The 18,858-nt window shown below is 41.5% G+C and overlaps 1 protein-coding gene across 14 annotated transcripts in view; it reads right to left on the bottom strand.

Annotated features, from left to right (window-relative positions):
- The window catches only part of ARPP21 (cAMP regulated phosphoprotein 21), a 177,744-nt gene that overhangs the window by 96,928 nt on the left and 61,958 nt on the right, over positions 1 to 18,858 (bottom strand). For all 14 annotated transcript variants that reach the window (XM_038760093.1, XM_038760085.1, XM_038760098.1 and 11 more), the window contains 4 exons: positions 18,188 to 18,338; positions 15,554 to 15,632; positions 15,249 to 15,308; positions 14,270 to 14,410 (listed from right to left, as the gene is read on the bottom strand). In XM_038760093.1, the coding sequence (XP_038616021.1) occupies positions 14,270 to 14,410; positions 15,249 to 15,308; positions 15,554 to 15,632; positions 18,188 to 18,338 (431 nt within the window). The remainder of the gene's footprint in view (positions 1 to 14,269; positions 14,411 to 15,248; positions 15,309 to 15,553; positions 15,633 to 18,187; positions 18,339 to 18,858) is intronic.

Genomic DNA, 18,858 nt, shown 5'->3' with positions numbered 1-18,858 from the left:
ATTTATATTCCTAACACGGAATTAAGACGGCAGTTTCTCAAAGTAGCCTTATAGGATACCAAAGGCATCCTTGGGGCTCAGATTAGCATAGTAACATTTACTAGGAAGTAAAGTTTTATAGCTGATTTGCAATTTAAATCCTTGAAGATAAGGCTATGCAATTGAAATATCTGAAGTGATTAAACTTTCAAATGACTGGTAACATCCTATCATAATACAACTAAAAGAAAAAATATTTTACCATTAATTTTAAAATTAAAGCTGTGCTATGTCTAATTGTGAAGAGAGTGAAATGAGGCTATCCCTAGCTCCAGGTTAAACATTTTTATCAAAATGAATTAATGTGCTGACAGAGTATAATAAAAATGAACAAACAGCATTTTTTTCTTTTCAAAATTTAAAATAGATTTATAATTTTCTGTTACTGTTTTTGGTGTTTATTAAATTATGTATCCATACTGCATGCAGAGTTATCTAATGATGAGAGAGCTATTTAGGCTTTCTATTCTTTCTAGAATAATAATAATAGTAATAATGGCATTTATTAAGTGCTTACTATGTGCAAAACACTGTTCTAAACGCTGGGGAGGTTACAAGGTGATCAGATTGTCCCACATGGGGCTCACAGTCTTAATCCCCATTTTACAGATGAGGTAACTGAGGCCCAGAGAAGTGAAGTGACTTGCCCAAAGTCACACAGCTGACAAGTGGTGGAGCCAGGATTTGAACCCATGACCTCTGACTCCAAAGCCCGGGCTCCTTTCCACTGAGCCATGCTGCTTCTCTCAGACTGAAAACTTGTTCACAGTCTCACTAGCACATCCAATGCCTTCCCTGCCATCAGAAGAAAAACATTCACTGCATGTATATTTATCTAATGATGAGAGAGCTATTTAGGTTTTCTATTCTTTCTAGAAAACTTGTTCACAGTCTCACTAGAACATCCAATGCCTTCACTGCCTTCAGAAGAAAAACATTCAGCTAAAAGGCAGAATCACCTTCTTTTTGAGTTAAGAAATCACATGGCACACATTATGTTGATTACCAAAAAACATTCAATGCACTCCTCTGCCTAAAGACGATGCTTAATGGAAAGCCGTAGACATCATGCTCACATGACTCTAAGTGCTTATTATATGCCCGGCACTGTACTAAATGCTGGGGTAGATACAAGCTAATCAGGTTGGACATGGTCCATGTCCTGCATGGGGCTCACAGTCCTAATCCTCGTTTTACAAATGAGGTAACTGAGGTACAGAGAAGTTAAGTGACTTACCCAAAGTCACACCGCAGTCACGTGACAAAGTCAGGATTAGAACCCAGACCCTTCTGACACCCAGGCCTGAGCTTTACCCGTTAGGCACACTGCTTCTCACATGCCTCTGTTGGTAACCAAAATGAATGCCAGCTGAGAATACTGTGACCCTTAGGCTGGAGTCCTTACACTGTGGCTGAAGAGTACTTTAACAGAACAGCTCCCAATTTTTCCTTTCGTGGCTTTAGCCAGTTCTAAATTTTAAGTGCCTTGAAACAGTTATGAGGTGAAATTATGGCAATTGCTAGATGCTTACTAGGTGCCAAGCACTGTACTAAACACTGGGGTGGATACTATATCAGAAGATACGACACAGTTCCTGTCTCACACGGGGTTCACAATCAAAGAGAGAGGGAGAACAGGTATTTTGCCTCCATTTTACAGATCAGATAACAGAACCCAGAAAAGTGAAGTGACTTGCCCGAGGTCATGGAGCAGACAATTGGCAGAGCTGGGATCAGAACCCAGGTCCTCTGACTCCCAGACCTGAAGTCTTTCCATCTGTGGGTCTGTTTCCCAAAATGTCCCCCAGAAAAAAGCATGTGTCCTCCATAGACAAATACACAAGCCCAAATTTCTGTCACCACAGGGAACCCAAGCAAATCCAACCTGGGTGGCTAGGTCATACAAACGGGAAAAACTGCATGGTTTATCACCTTTCTGTATGCACGATCAACTCAGGTGTGTCTGAAAATCAAGTTTTATCTGTTTAGCAAAGCAGCCTGAACATATTTTGCAGGTACAATTAAGAAACACACTGCTTCAAATGTTATTGAATGTAAACAATGCAGGTAATGATGTGGCATTTAAAAGCCCAATACCCATTGTCTTACAAAATTTCCTTCTATAATTGTTCTAACGCTGACAATAGCCTGTATTTTCCCATAGTAACACCGAGTAAAGAGCTGTTTTCTTCTCCCTCTCTGATTCCGAATTCCCCTCTACTTTCTAGAGTTTTACGTCCTCCCTTCCTTCCTGACTTCATCTTTAACTCAATTCAAACTCTCAAATCCACTGATTCTCCATTATTCTTCATTCCCTGCTTTCATTTCCTGAGACGGTGACTCTGAAATCAGACTCTCCATTTTTCAACTCCCCAGTCTTCACTCTGCATTTTCCTCCTCTCTTCCCTTAGACACTTTCCCCTCCGTGTCTGCTCATGACCCCGATATACTTCAGTTTCCCCAAATCACATTTCCCAAGCCTGATGGGCATTAAACCCATTACCACCTTAACATATACAATCAATCGATCAATTGTATTTATCAAGCATTTACTGTGTGCAGAGCTCTGTACTAAATGCTTGGGAGAGTAAAATGCAACAGAGTTGGTAGACATGTTCCCACCCCACAGTGAGCATATACATATCACAATCCTTAGGACAATTCATTCATTTATTCAGTCACATTTATTGAGTGCTTACTGTGTGCAGAGCACTGTACTAAGCGCTTAGAAAGTACAATAATGAAATCATCAATGAAATTGTGATGGAAGATGCTGGTTTTACCTATTATCAATGAATCAATCAGTGGCACTTATTGAGCAACATATCACAGATAAAGGATCTCTTGGGAAAGGTTATTTTTATGGGAAAATTGGGATTAACTGGAGGGAAGAGATGGGGAAGATTAGTGAGGAAGTGTGAGAAGCAGCATAGTCTAGTGGATAGGGCATGGGCCTGGGAGACTAAAGAACCTGGGTTCTAATCCGGAATCAGCTATTTGTCTGCTTTGGGACCTTGGGCAAGTCACTTCACTTCTCTGCACCTCAGTTACCTCATTAGGTAAATGGGGACTAAGACTATGAGCTCCATGCAGGACAGGGTCTGTGTCCAACTCAACCTGCTCATATCTACCCCATATCTATCCCATCCCTCATCCTCAAAGCCTTTCCCTGGCTCCCAAAGTCCTTTGCAATTCAACCAGGCACTCCACTCAGAATTTTAAGTCCTTTCTCCATTCTTCTTTTGCAAATCAATCAATTAATCATACTAACTGAGCACTTACTTTTTGCATAGAGCACTGTACAAATTGCTTGGGAGAGTACAATGCAAAGGAGTTGGTAGACACATTTCCTGCCCATGACTAGCTCACAGTATAAACAGGGAGACAGATATTAATATAAATAATGAAACTACAGATAATGTACATAAATCCTGTGGGGCTGAGGGAGGGGTGAATAAAGAAAGCAAATCAGGGTGATCCAGAAGGGAGTGGGAAAAGAGAAAAAGAGGGCTTGTTTGGGGAAGGCCTCTTGGAGGAGATGTGCCTTCAATAAGGCTTTTAAGGTGGGGAGAATAATTGTCTGTCAGATATGAAGAGAGAGGGCATTCCAGGCCAGAGGCAGGACGTGGATGAGAGGTCAGAGGTGAGATAGACGAAATTGAGGTACATCCAATCAACCACTATTATTTGTTGAGCACTGTCTTTGTACAACACCTGTACTTAGTACTTGGGAAAGTCCAGTAGAAATACAGATATAATAATTTTCAGGCAAGTATTAGAAGAGAGTGCAATGATGGCTAGGTGTATAAGTAAGTGTTCAATGGTGAAGCATGTAAATCAACATTTACAAAAGTGATATCATTTCCTGTGAATGCAAATGTTCTGAGGTGAGAGTTGGGAAGATTCAACCTAAAGAGTGAAAAAAACCTCATCACGGACAGCTTCCAGGAGGAGGTGGAATTTCAGGAGGACTCTGAAAGTGGGGAGGGCTGTGCTAAGGCAAATATGAAGAAGGAAGGAGTTCCAGGAAGGAGGGTATGAGAGAGTTATGAAGTCTACTTATCATTCTGAAATGAAGAGAGGAAAGAGAAGTGTGTGGCCGCACTAAAACTAAATTGCTTTTGGCAGGAATGACCCTGTACACATATAATCAGGGATAAGTAAAGCAATGTGGCCTAGTGAAAGAGTTTGGACCTGGGAGTTAGAGGGACCTGAGTTCTACTCCCAGGTTTGCAGATTACCTGCTGAGTGACCTTGGGCAAGTGACTTCACTTCTTGTGTCTCTATTTTCTCACCTGCAAAATGGGGATTCAATACCTGTTCTCCTTTTTACTTCAACTGCGAGCCCCATGTGGGCCCTTATTACCTTGTATCTACCTTAACACAGTACAGTTCTTAATAAGTACTCCAATTATTGAATAAAGCAGATCATTTTCTGGAACTCCAAAGATTAGAAGAGAAGAATTCTCTGCAGTGGATTATTCTTGTACCACAAGTGCAACACCAACTTCCAACTTTGGTGACAAACTGAACATCCTGGTTCACAATTCCAAACCTAATAATAGTGACATTGGTTAAGTGCTTACTATGTGCCAAGCACTGTACTGTGTGCTGGGGTAGATAGAAGATAATCAGGTCAGACACAGTTCCTGTCCCACATAGGGCTCACAGGCTAAGGGGGAGGGAGAACAGGTATTGAATCCCCATTTTACAGATGAGGAAACTGAAGCACAGAGAAATGAAGTCACTTGCTCAAGGTCACACTGCAGGCAAGTGGCAGAGCCAGAATTAGAACCCAGATCCGATGACTGTCATGACCTTGCTCTTTTGATGAGGTCACACTGCTTCTCACCTTTGTTCTTTCACCTTGACTGAGAAGACTGCTTGTTGGACTGCCTGTTGCTCTTAATTTTAAGTGGTCTTGATGTCTCAGTTCAGAAGCACTCTACTCCAAGGAGTTGAGGCAAATAGTACTCTTCATGGGAACAGTGTAGGGAGTGGAGAGTTTAAAGTTTTTTACTTTATTCAATCAATCAATCAATCAATCGATCGATCAACCCACCATATTTTTTGAGCACTCGCTGTATGCAGAGCATTGTATTAAGCCCTTGAGAGGGTACAATATAACAGAGTTGGTAGTCACAATCTGTGCCCACAACAAATTTACTGTCTAGAAAGGGAGACAGGCTTTAATAGAAATATAGAAATTATGGATATGTACATAAATACTGTGGGTCTGAGGGAGGGGTGACAGAAGGGAGCAAATCCAATTGTTCAACTGAGCTTAAAGCTATTTCCATCCAAATTGAAGAGTAAAATTACTCCTAGTTAAGGGGAGCCAAACTCCACTCCTGATTTTCCTTAAGCACTTAAGAGACACTTAAATCAATTCCTATTTGGGCTTCTTTGGAGAGTCACTACGTAGACACGTGTCTTCATTTTCTTCTTTTTAAAATGGTATTTGTTAAGGTTTTACTGTGTGCCAGGCACTATACTAAGTATTGGGGTAGATCCAAACTAATCAGTTTGGACACAGCCCACAGCCCACATGAGAAGCAGTGTGGCTCAGTGGAGAAAGCCCTGGCTTGGGAGTTGGAGGTCATGGGTTCTAATCCCATATCCGCCACTTGTTAGCTGTGTTTAACAAATACCATCATTATTATTAGTAGTACTATTTATTGAGCACTTACTGGGTTCAGAGCTCTGTATTAAGTGCTTAAAAGTATAATACAACTGACAAGTACAGAGAAGTTAAGTGACTTGGCCAAAGGCACACAGCTGTCAAGTGTCGGAGCCGAGATTACAACCCACATCTTCTGACTCCCAAGCCCTGGCTCTTTTCACTAAGCCATGCTGCTTTGTATTCATTCAGATATGATTGAATGAATGAATGAATAAATACATTTGAGTGTCTGACTGATCGTCTCCTGTGTGCCTTTGGCCAAGTCACTTAACCTCTCTGTACCTCAGTTTCCTCACCTGTCAAATGGGGAATCAATGACTGTTATCCCTCTTCCTGAGGCAGGAGCCCGATATGATTCCCTGATCTTACTGTATTGTGTCTAGCCCAGTACATGGCATATAATAATAATAATGATGGTATTTGTTAAGCTCTTACTATGAGCTAGGCACTGTGCTAGGTGATGGGGTAGATATAGACAAATTGGGCTGGACACAGTCCCTGTCCTACGTGGAGTTCATAGTCTCAATCTCCGTTTTACAGATGAGGTAACTGTGGCACAGAGAAGTGAAGTGACTTTCCCAAGCTCACACAGCAGAGCCTGGATTAGAAACCAGATCCTTCTGATGCCCAGGCCAATGCTCTACCCACTAGGCCATGTTGCTTCCCTGTGGGACTCCACAGGGGTTTGTACACCCACAGGAAACCTCTGAGGTTAGCAGTGATTTCTCTCCACTTTACATCCCAGGTTCATTGCCCTTAGAATCATAATCATGGGCAAGGAACTTATCTGATTATTCTTTTGTATTGTACTCTCCCAAATGCTTAGAACAGTGCTCTGCATATAGTGAGTGCTCAAAAAATATTGATTAATTGATTGTTAATTTGGGGAACAGCATGGGCTAGAACTCTGGGGAACAAAAGGGCTTGATTCTCACACCAGGCACAGGAAGGTAGTCCCCTCCCCTCTAACCAACCCAGACAAGGAGTTAGGTAGTCAGGGTAATAAATTTTTTAAAAAAATCTGGCGTGCACAGAGTCTTACCAGCCTACTAGAGGAGAAAGAGGCATGTAAGGCAACTCAAATCCATTGTGGGCTAATGAAATGGCTCACTAGCACATAAAGCAAACATTAGATTGCTTTCATGAGGAAAAAGTCAACATCGCAAACATCCAATTTCATTTTATAGTATTTGTTAAGCACTTACTACTTATCAAGCACTGTTCTCAACACTGGGATAGATGCAAGTCAATTAGATTGGACACAATCCCAGTCTCACACAGGGCTCACAGTTTAAATAATTCCAATTTTCATGGACATGATGAGAGGTGTCCATCATTGAGTCAAACCACTGACTGACTCTAAGACCATCTGCATTTTTTAGAGTGTCTCTGGTCTCCATAGGATAGGAGGGCCAAATGTACAAGATTTGATGAGTGAAAAACACACAACTGTCTAAGAACAACATTCCACTCGCTTGCCAGTGATTATTAAGAGTCAAAAATCAACACCCCCAGAGAGGTGAGTGATTCATGCATAGAGTATTCATTTTCCAGAAATTTCTTGGATCCAGGCACAAAGCTTGGAAAGTTGGAAAGTTAATATATGTTGGGTCTCACCTAAGGCTCTATTCATTCATTTAATTGTATTTATTGCGTGCTTACTGTGTGCAAAGCACTGTATTAAGCACTTGGGGGAGTACAGTATAACAATAAGTAGACACATTTCCTGCCCACAGAGAAGCATCTTCTTCAGTTCCCACTGAGAGATGGGGAAGATCTCCCAGAAGCCTTCAGGAGCTTAGAGGAGAACAGCCAGGAATTTGCCACGATGACCGTTCAATTCCAGCATTCAGCCTCCCTGGAGCCCCAATTCTCTCTCAACTCCCCAGGAGGCACAAAGGAACTTTACCGAGAATTGTTACTTGGAGTTATCCCTGTAGAGGGCCATAGTATGCTTTCATCTCATTCACTGACACTTCTCTTGAGCAAAATCCACTGTGTCCCCCACCCGCAGACCCCATCAAATAAAAGAGACATCGAAAAGCTAGATTCAAATGCGTGTTCTTTACAGCAAAGATTTTTCTTGCAGAAGCATTGACCATGACCCAGGGAAGCTTGAGAAAATAAGGGTTTACTGGAAGGCATTCCTATTCATCAATACCATTGAGTTAGCCCTTAATCCTTAGGGGACTTCCTTCCCCACAACCACTCCTGCCTATTTGATTAATTGGATTTTTGGCCAAAGGCAGGGGGAAATGGCATTCCTGGAAAAGAGAAGACTGGAGGAAGGCTTAATTGTAAGTATTCAAATGTAGGTGTGGCCATTATATGGAGGGGAGTAGCTTCCTGGAATAGTCTCCATCTTCAACTAGGATAGAGCATGAGAAGTAAGCTTAACATGAAGCATGAGGGACTCAAGTTGAGACACAAAGAAGAACCTGGAAAAAGCTACCGTGAGAGGGGGAACAAGATAGATGATTGTCTTGTATGATTTGGAAAAGCAACTTTGTTGAAGATAAATTGGATAACATCTTGGAGTCCATTCCTGCTTTACTCCTCCAAGTGTTTAGTACAGTGCTCTGCACACAGTAAGTGCTCAGTAAACACCACTGATTGATTAATTGACCGATTTATGATTCCTGCTTCTCTGCCAGATGGAAATGCAGGTTTCACTAAATTTATGGTATCGAAGGCAGAGACTAGCCCAATTTCCTGGTCCTGGTCTTGTCTGGATAAGTGGCTAACAGGCAAGACTTGGGGAAAATCCCAAGTTATTTAATCATTCATATTTATTGAGTGCTTACTTTCTGCAGAGCACTGCACTAAGTATTTGGGAAAGTACAATATAACAGAGTTGGTAGACATGTTCCCTGCTCACATTGAGCTTACAGTCTAGGGGGGAGACAGATATTAATATTAATGAAAAAAATTATGGATAGGTACATAAGTGCCGTGGGGCTGATGGAGGGGTAAATAAATGGAGAAAATCCAGGTGATGCAGAAGGGAGTGGGAGAAGAGGAAATGAGGAGGCAATCAGGGAAGGCCTCTTGGAGGAGTTGTGTCTTCAGTAAGAATTTGAAGGCAGGGAAAGTAATTATCTGTCAGATATGAAGACGGAGGGCGTTCTAGGCCAGAGGTAGGATGTGGGTGAGAGGCTGGCAGTGAGATAGATGAGATGGAGGTCCAGTGAGTAGCTTGATATTAAAGGAGTGAAGAGTATAGGCTGGGTTGTAGTAGGAGAGTTGTGAGATGAGGTAGGAGGGGGTAAGGGGACTGAGTGCTTTAAACCCGATGGTAAGGAGTTACTGTTTGATGTGGAGGTGGATGGGCAACCACTGGAGGTTCTTGAGGAGCAGGGAAACATGGACTGAAGGTTTGGGAGAAAAATGATCCGGGCAGCTGAGTTAACTATGGACTGGAGCGGGGAGAGCCAGGAGGCAGGGAGGTCAGCAAAGAGGCTGATACATCAATCAAGGTGGGATAAGATAAGTGCTTGGATTAACGTGGTAGAAGTTCAGTGGAGAGTAAAGGGGAGATTTTAATTGTGCTGTGAAGGTGAAGCAACAGGATTTAGTGACAGATTGAATATGCTGGTTGAATGAGAGATGAGTTGAGGAAAATGCCACATTTGTGGGGTTGTGAGGCAGGAAGAATGGTGGTGCTGTCTAAAGAAATGGGAAAATATTGGGGAGGATAGAGTTTGTGTGGGAAGATAAGGAGTTCTGTTTGGGAGATGTTAAGTTTGGGGTGTCAAAGGGACATCCAAGTAGTGATGGCTCAAAGGCAGGAGGAAATGGAGAGAATCAGGACCAGAGATGTATATTAGGTAATCATCTGCATAGAGGTGATAGGTGAAACCACGGGAGTGAATAAATTTTCCAAAGGAGTGGGTGTAGATGGAAAATAGAAGGGGCCCCAGAACTGAACCTTGAGGATCTCCCACAGTTAGGGGGAGGGAGGCACAGGAGAAACCTGTGAAAGAGATAGAGAATGAGCAGCCAGAGAGGTAGGAGGAGAAGCAGGAGAGGATAGTGTCATTGAAGCTGAGGTTGGGTAATGTTTCTAGAAGAGGGTGGTTGACCATGTCAAGGGCAGCTGAGAGGTCAAGGAGGATTATAATGGATTTGAGGTTATTGGATTTGGGAAGAAGGAGTTCATTGGTGACAGAGGAGGCAGTTTCTTAAAGGCGGGTCAAGGAGAGAATTGGAGGAGAGGAACTTGAGACAGAGTGTGTAGACAACTCACTCAAGGAGTTTGGAGAGGAATGGTAGGAGGGAGATGGGGCAATAACCAGAGGGAGCTATGGGGTCACGAGAGTGGTTTTTTTAGTTTTTTAGGGGAGACATGAGTCTGTTTGAAAGCAATAGGGAAGAAGTCATTGGAGAACGAACAGTTGAAGATGGAGGTCAGCGAGGGAAGAAAGAAGGGAACAAGTGCTGTGATAATGTGACAAGGGATGGGTTCAGATGTGCAGGTGCAGGGGGTGAATTTTGAGTGATGGTAGGGGGCTCAAACTCTTCATTTCCCAAAAAGAATATTATTAAAAGAATAGATGATGCAGGGGCTTTGCTCAAAATCTCACCTCAACAGCTGGAGGAAAGCAATGCCAGCTTAGTTGGAAAAGAAAAGAAGAGCTGGCTAAGGTATCTTGCTATTTTCAGTACCACTTGTTTAGGCTAATAATAATAATAACTATGGTACTTGTTAAGTGCTTACCATGTGCCAAGCACTGTTCTATGCACTGGGGTAGATACAAGGTAATCAGGTTGTCCCACGCGGGACTCACATTCTCAATCCCCATTTTACAGATGAAGTAACTGAGGCACAGAGAAGCTAAGTGGCTTGCCCAAGGTCACCCAACATACAAGTGGCAGAGTCAGGATTAGAACTCATGACCCCATGCTCTTTCCACTAAACCATGCTGCATCTCTGTCAAAAGGGATGATAATAAATCAATAACATTCAGGATTTGTTCGTTGCCTTGAAGCAGTGCCCATTTTTATTCCTGGCCCAGTTCTGATTCTACCTGAAAACCTACAAGAAATTCAGCACCATTCCCACATCCACCACTTACTCCTTTGCTGGGTGCCTGAGAGGAGTAAGCTCATCATGGTCAGGGAATGTGTCTGCCCAATTCTGTGATATTGTACCCTCCCCTCTGCTTGATACAGTGATCTGCACATAGTAAGCGCTCAATAAATACCATCGATTGGTCGAAAGGATAGGCAGAATCCTGCATGAGATGATAGAGGTGGGAAGAATGCCTATGAATCGGGTTCCAGTAGAGACACCCACTTCTTTTCAGTATCGTTCCCTTGACTGCTTTCTATGTGATGCATCCCTAGATCCTGATATGCCCCAGTTTAAACCCCACTGCCAGCAAAAGTTGGCATGTTAAAGAATCCTGGCAATGTATGAGGGCAGACTTGTTTGGATACAGGAAGTAGTAGTCCTCTCAGTGCGAAAAGCCAGGCAGGAAAAGGAATCGCCATCGCAAATTAGAAAAAAAATTAAGCAATATTAGTGACAAGAATGTACTCTTCTGGGGATGGGGCATCAAATCTTCCAGAAAAAATAAATGTACTTCAGTAGTGTTGTTCTAAATACACGCTCAGCCACAGATAGGTCACAAATGTCATAGAACTAGATTTGACGCGATCACAGATGTGTCACAAACCCAGGAACATCACAAACAGACACGTCTTAACCCAGATTTGGCACCGTCACATATCTGTTGCAATCACATTTGTGTCACAACCTCAGACACACCAGGAACCCATCACAATCATAGGAATATTACAAAAATTGATATGACACGATTAGAGATTTGTCACACCTTTGGCTGTATTACAAACACATACATGGGCCGTGGCCCCTGTATTTATTTAGGTTGAGTCTAAGCGATGTCCCAGAAGGAGCCTATCACACTGTTCCCCTATTGGAGAGTCAATCCTGGGCTAGATGTACCTTGGTTCTAACTCATGTTAGCATATGTCCCTCTAAATATGCATGTAGAGTTTATAATTGTTCATGTTCTATTTGTCCACGTCATGGTGACTGAATGCGACATAGAAAAAACAATCCTAATAGGATTGTGACAATGACCACATATTGCTTTTTCCCCTTCACTAATAACATGAAATTCCACAAACACTTTGGCCAATGCACCAGAAATCCACCTATCTAAAGAAATTCCCGTGCTTCTAGGTTAATATCCAGCCACCACCTTGATTCCCTTTCCTGAGTGATGTTACGAGAGGCTTAAATTCCCCTCAGCAGATTTAGACTCTTATTTTGTTCAGATTCACCTTTGGCCTTTTGGGACATACTTTTCCTCGATACAAATAAATCAGTCACAAACAAGCTTAAACTATTCAAACTCTGCATTCCCTAAAACTTGTCATTCAGAGCAGGGAAAATGAATATACTAATAACTCTGTGGTCTCCAGAAGATGGTATTACTGGTCTATTGATTTTTAAAGTGTTTCTACCAGTCTGTGTCCTAAGGCCCTTTTTTATGGCATTGTTTAAGTGATTACTCTGTGCCAGGCACTGTACTAAGCACGTGGATAGATACAAGATGATCAGGTTGGACCTGGTTCCTGTCCCACATAGGGCTCACAGTCTTAATCTCTATTTTACTGAAGCGCCGAGAAGTGAAGTGACTTGCCCAGGTGTTGGAGCCAGGACAAGTGGCGGAGCCAGGATTAGAACCCAGGTCCTTTTGACTCCCAGGGCCTGTGCTCTATCCATTAAGCCACTCTGCTTCTCATTTCATTTCATTTTTCTTTTCTTAACAGCCCATGCCACCATCCCTCTCCCTTTTCTAGACAACCACAAAGAATCCCTTGCTTAGCATGATTTAAAACATAGGGTCAGAAAGCCAGAAAGAGAGGTGGCTTTCGGGCAAACTGTCTGTGTCAATCCCTCCCTGACTTTCCTGAAAGTCAGAGAGTACTGTACCTGAGTACTTGAGAGCCAGAAAGCAGCTTATTTGATGATGAGGGAGAGTCAAACTCCTCCCGGAGCTTGGAATTCAGGAGTCAAAGGCAGTCCTTTTTCAATAAACTTTACTCATTACCAATCTAGGTGTGTCCCAGCTACCTCAATGGGCTTTTCAAGCAGCTATACATACGAATCTGCTCTTCTTGAAAGAGCAGTTTGAACTCTGTGCTTGCTTTGGAAAGAAACCAAGAATAACAATGGGCATTTCAAGAAGGCACCACTGGTTAAAGTGCATCAATATATGAAGCTCCAGCGCTCGCTTAGGGGCACTACACCAGGGGTAGTGGTATAGACTTCCTTTGCCACCCCTCTGAGATGTGGGGATTGGCCTAGGGAGGGACAGCTGCTGAGGGTTCTTTAAGGGGGTGGGTTCTGGGTTCAGAACTCCAGGAGAGGGACTGGGATGCTGAAGAGGTGAGACTGCTGGTGGCAGTTGGAGAGTATCTGCACTGCGACTGAGCTACTCTGGCGAGAATCCAAAGAGCATGGAGCCAGGGGCACGGAAAACTTTCCAGGTCTCATCCCAGCAGGGTTCTGAAGACAAATAAACTCTCTCCTATCCTTAAAACCATCCTGGGCTCCTTCATGTATTTGTCCATCTAGGCTCCAGCTCTGGAAAATCCATTCCGCTATCCTTCTTTAAACGTGATGACATATCTGCAAGTACAAGAAATGATTCCCCCAATTCCCACTGCCTCCGTGGCTCATAAAATGTCATTTCACAAACGCAGCATCTTCCCAGAATGCACCAAGAGGGCCATGCAAAGTTCCTCTGGATTATTTTCTTTCTCAACACTTCCCTTATTTCCAGAAACATAGGTGAGAAAGGGAGTTATGGCTCTTTTTTTCCATTCATCCTCAATCATACCAAATCCTTTTCGGCATTTCTTTGCCCAGGGAGAAAGGGGATCATATGAAAGTGATGAGGTCGGTTAAACTAGGGATAATTTTGAATTTAAAGAGATACTTTGGGGTAGGCCACAGTGGGATCTTTAAAAACCACCAGATTCATGGACATATGATAAACTATTAAAGGATTTGAGGACACACCACACCATCTTTTAGACTTTAAATCTATTATGCTTCCAATGGCAATGCATTTATGGAAGACTTAGGGGTGAAATCATGATGTTTTTAAGACTAAAAAAAATGAAGCAACATTAAAAATTCAGTATCTCTTGATACTGAGACTCAGTGAAAGAATAAGGAAGCAAATAAAAGGATATTTATCCCAGCATTCCTTGAAAAGTCTATGCTGAATTGATAAGAACAAAATGCAAAGCAATTCTCTGTTAAGAGGCTTTTTGGATGAGACGCCAGTCATAGCTTGCTATGGGATCAACTAGATTGCTTCATTCTACAAACTTCCATTATCTTCGGGTAATCCTCTAAGGATAGAAGAAACAGCACTGCAGACTAGGATAGATTACACTCAGCTTTTTCAAAATGATCCCCTTTGAAAGAGACGTCACTGCAAAGTACAAGTCCTTTACCGGTTAATAAGGGAAACAGACTGTCGGAACAATAATGATGAGGCTTACATTCTAGTATTGCCGGTCTTGTTGATTATAACAGATTTTCCAGTCTGATCCACATTATGATCCATTCCAAAGTACGCTGCTACTCTGTGAACCAGCATCCTCTGATATGATGACATTTGAGGGAATTTTTTATAATGATTACTGGAATAAAACACAATAAAAATTGATCAGCGGATTATAATCTCTGTCGGAAATCAGGTTTACAATGAAGAAGTAAAATTGTTTCTCTACTACCTCCTCATCAAAGCCTATTTCCTTTCTGGTGCCATTTTAATTTCCAAATGACTTGACACATTTAGTGTCTATTGATCAAGCTGCAAGTGGTACTTTTCTTTTTCATAGTTTAGGGCATCTTTGAGCAAAACAGAATTTAGCATCCATTAAAAAGTATTTTGTTGCATTTTGCGGCATATTAAAAATGTAACAACAAGCAGACAGAATGATATGACACAATATTTGATTATAGATGCTATCCGGAGATGTATCATTACACCCTTTGCTGTGAAAGCTGTAAAATTATTTCCAGGCAATAACTGACTGGAGCCAGCTGGAAGCCATTAAAAAACTATAATCAAAATGAAAAGGCTGGCTTTGTGTCACGGCTACTGTGTGATGATCAGTGGTTCTCTGTTTATAGGCATTTTGTCAGTAATTTGATGAGCAGGAATTCACACCTCCGAATTAACAATCCCCAATAGCATACACCTTCTTCAACAAATATGAATATGTGTATATTAAATTGGATCCATGTTCACTCTCTCCCTCTCTTCTGCCTTTCTTTCCCTCTATCTCTTGCCTTTCTCTCCTCTCACTTTCTTCTCTCCCTCCCATGCTCCTCTCAACTCTCTTTCTCTGTCACATACACATGCACACACAAAGATTAACACACACCCACCCCCACACACCCCACCCTGATTTACAAAGCATCAGTGTGATCCACCGTGAGTTGGAATCGGAAAATAACCAAAAAATAACATACTTGTTGTCACCGATGAAATCAATAATTTCCTGCTCCATTTTCAATAGGATCATTCTGTCCCTGAAAGATAAATGCTACATTTCAAATGGTCTTGTTTCCCCTAAATGCCCAATGCTAAGAGCAAAGGCTTGGCATTGATGTCATGGGGAGAATCTGGAATAAGAACGGACTCTCTAATTAGACAAGTAATTAGGGTTGGGCGTTTTCTCCTCCACAGGGAAGTCTGAAATGATGTCTAGGCTGTAGATAGTAGTAATGGGCTTAGATTTTAGGGGCCTTGTATTTTCTGCCTACAAAATACTTACCTGGGATTGTTCTTTAATGTGTTTACCAGAAACTCGTGCAAGTCTATGCCTGTAGAGTCTGTGTATTCTTGACTGCAATCTGAAATAAACAATTTGGTTGATTTGTTTTGTTTTGTTTTCCCATATAAAAACCTGAGAATTCTAGCTATGAAACAGTCATATTTCTAAACCAACTACTCTAAAGAATTGAATCAAAGTCTCAAACACACACACACACACACACACACACGCATTTGTGTGTGTGCATGCTTATATATATACGTACTTGCATATATATGCAAATGTATATTCATGCACACACACACACACACACACAAAGTGTACACACGTCTTCAAGAAACCACGGGAGTTAGGATCACCTGCCCTAACCTTAGTCAGATAAAGATGACTAGCTTGTTGTGGGCTGGGAACGTGTCTACCAACTCTGTTATATCGCGCTTTCTCAAGCACTTAGTACAGTGCTCTGCACACAGTGCATGTTCAATAAACAAGATTGATTGATTGATTAATTATTCCCTTCTGGACCTCAGTATTAAACTCCACTTTCCCTGTCAACTCCTGTTACCTACTTGCTGATGCACCAGGCAAGATGCTTACCATAACACGGAGGGAAAGAGGGAGTTCTTCCCCAGGCATCCATGACTTCTAGTCAATCAATCAATCAATGGTATTTATTGCACACTTACTCTGTGTAGAGCACTGTACTAAGTGCTTTGGAAAGTACAGAGTTGGTAGACATGTTCCCTGCCCACAAGTAACTTACATCAAGAGAAGCAGAGCCAGAAATTCTGCTCAGGTTCCTGAATTTCTAGTCTCCTAAAGAAGAATTAATTTTGATAAAGAATTTCAATCTTTTCCTTTCTCTTCTGCATGCATGTTCCACCCTTAAATCCTTTGTTGCAGGCCTATGGAACTTTACATGTGTGCATATCTGGATTAAAAATATCTACATAAATTCTTTGTCACACACATACCCATAAGATTATGCACATTTATTTACATCTGTTCAACATCTGAAGCACCCTCTATCCTCTGACTAAGAGTCTTATTCTTCTACAAGAAAAATATTGACTAATGTAAACAGTTTTAAATCAAGAATTTTTTCTGGTTCCTTCCGTTTTGAAAAAATGAGAACTACTTTGCATGAAAATGGAACTGGAGAAGCAGCATTGCCAAGTGGATAAAGCATGAGCCTGGGAATCAGAAGGTCCTGCGTTCTAATCCCAGCTCTGCCATTCATCTGCCGTGTGACCTTGAGTAAATCACTTCACTTTTCTGTGCCTCAGCTACCTCATCTGTAAAATGGGCATTAAGACTGTGAACCTCATGTGGAATAGTGACTGCGTCCAAACCAATTTCCTCGTATCCACCCCAGTGCCTAGAACAGTGCCTGGCACATAGTAAGTGCTTAACAAATACCACAATTATTATTATTAATTAAATATTAATTAAAAGCTCATCTACTCTAAATCCAATGTTTTAAGAGCCATCTTTAAAATGAGCCAAAAGGTTAAGAAAAGTATTTTTAAAAGGCAATTCTTGATGACATCACTGCTGCATAATTACAAGTAAAGAAAAAGTTTATCATCGACATCAACATCAATGGTACTTATTGAGTGTTTCCTATTTGCAGAGCACTGTACTGCTTGTTGTACTATACAACAGAGTTGGCAGACACTTTCCCTGCCCCAAACAAACTTACAGTCTAGCGGGGAAGACAGACTAGAGGAGAAGGGTTCTCCTAGAACTGCCTTGAATATATTGTCCTTTGCAGTAACAAAATTCATAATACAAATAATTGGAATAGCTTCTTTTCATCTATTCAGGCTAAGGACAAGCTGAGTTTTATTATATGGTCGTATAGTAGCATTTCCCATTGACATCAGCTGGATAGCTAAAACAGACTGTGAGCCTGTTGTTGGGTAGGGACCGTCTCTATATGTTGCTGACTTGTACTTCCCAAGCACTTAATACAGTGCTCTGCACACAGTAAGCGCTCAACAAATATGATTGAATGAATGAATATGCATGGCCTTAAGATACATTTGGATCTTTTAAGCTACATGTGAACACATGGATGACATGTTTTGGTCAGTCAAAATAATATTAATAATTGTGGTATTTGTTAAGCACTTATTCTGTGCCAAGATTGTACTAAGCATGGGAATAAAGAATAATCAGGTCCCACATGCGGCCCACGGTCTACTTAAGAGGGAGAACAGCTATTGAAACCCTATTTTGCAGACGAGGGAACTGAGGAGTAGAGATGTTAAGTTACTTGCCCCCACGTCACTCAGCAGGTACGTGGCAGAGCTGAGACTAGAACCCAGCTCCTATGACCCCTAGGCCCATGCTCTTTCCCCTGGGCCACACTGCTTCCTTCATCTTTGAAAATGAAGGGAGAAGATAGCTTAATATAACTACCTTTCTTTCTTCCTACCCTACCCATTTACCTTGTCATCCATCTCTTTACCTATCTTGTCTATTTCTCTCTCCCACTTTATCTGATATTCTTTTGTAGATACCATCTCTCTGTTTTAGCATGTGAGTGTCTAAGAATAAATGACAGAGGGTCTATTCCACAACACGTGCTTGCTCAAATTGAACAAGGAATGAAACATTTTTCACATTCACCTTTTGATAACATTCTTATCTTGGCTTTTTCAGAGCTTTTATCTTTTTCTTTGTTTTTATCCTTTTCTTTTTCCTTCTCAAGGTCATCTTTACTAGATTTATCATCTTCTTGTAGGCTTGGGAATCTGGAAAGTTGTAACTGAATGGATTCCTGTTGGGGAAAAAATATAATCATTTAGGGCCCAATCCAATGTACTTGTACTGGCTTCCATTGTGCATAAAGTTGAATAAGCGCAGACAAACGAAAGCCAAGCGCAGGTATTTCTATTGTGCAAATAATAATAATAATAATCCTGCCTTTAGAGACTGTTCTTTAAGATCAAATTCTTCCTCATTCATTCAATCAATCATATATATTGAGCACTTACTGTGTGCGGAGCACAGTACTAAGCACTTGGGTGAGTACAATATGACAATAGACACATTCCCTGCCCACATCGAGCTCCTCTGAAGTTAATGAAAGGTTAGGATGTGCAATAAACAGCAGGGGTCTGATGCACTAATACGAACACTAGCCAATTCAGTCCCCTTGATTCATGCATCTTATTTTTTCCCAGTTTTATTTTTAATCTCCTTTAAAAAAAAAGATTTCAGTCAAAACGCTTCTACCACCACCAACATAGCGTTTTGAAGTACTCTTCCCACAATTCCACAGTCTCAAACAGCCTCCT

This window comes from Tachyglossus aculeatus, chromosome 2, assembly GCF_015852505.1.
Source record: "Tachyglossus aculeatus isolate mTacAcu1 chromosome 2, mTacAcu1.pri, whole genome shotgun sequence".
Classification (NCBI taxonomy): domain Eukaryota; kingdom Metazoa; phylum Chordata; class Mammalia; order Monotremata; family Tachyglossidae; genus Tachyglossus; species Tachyglossus aculeatus.
This window is presented reverse-complemented; position numbering and strand designations above follow the sequence as displayed.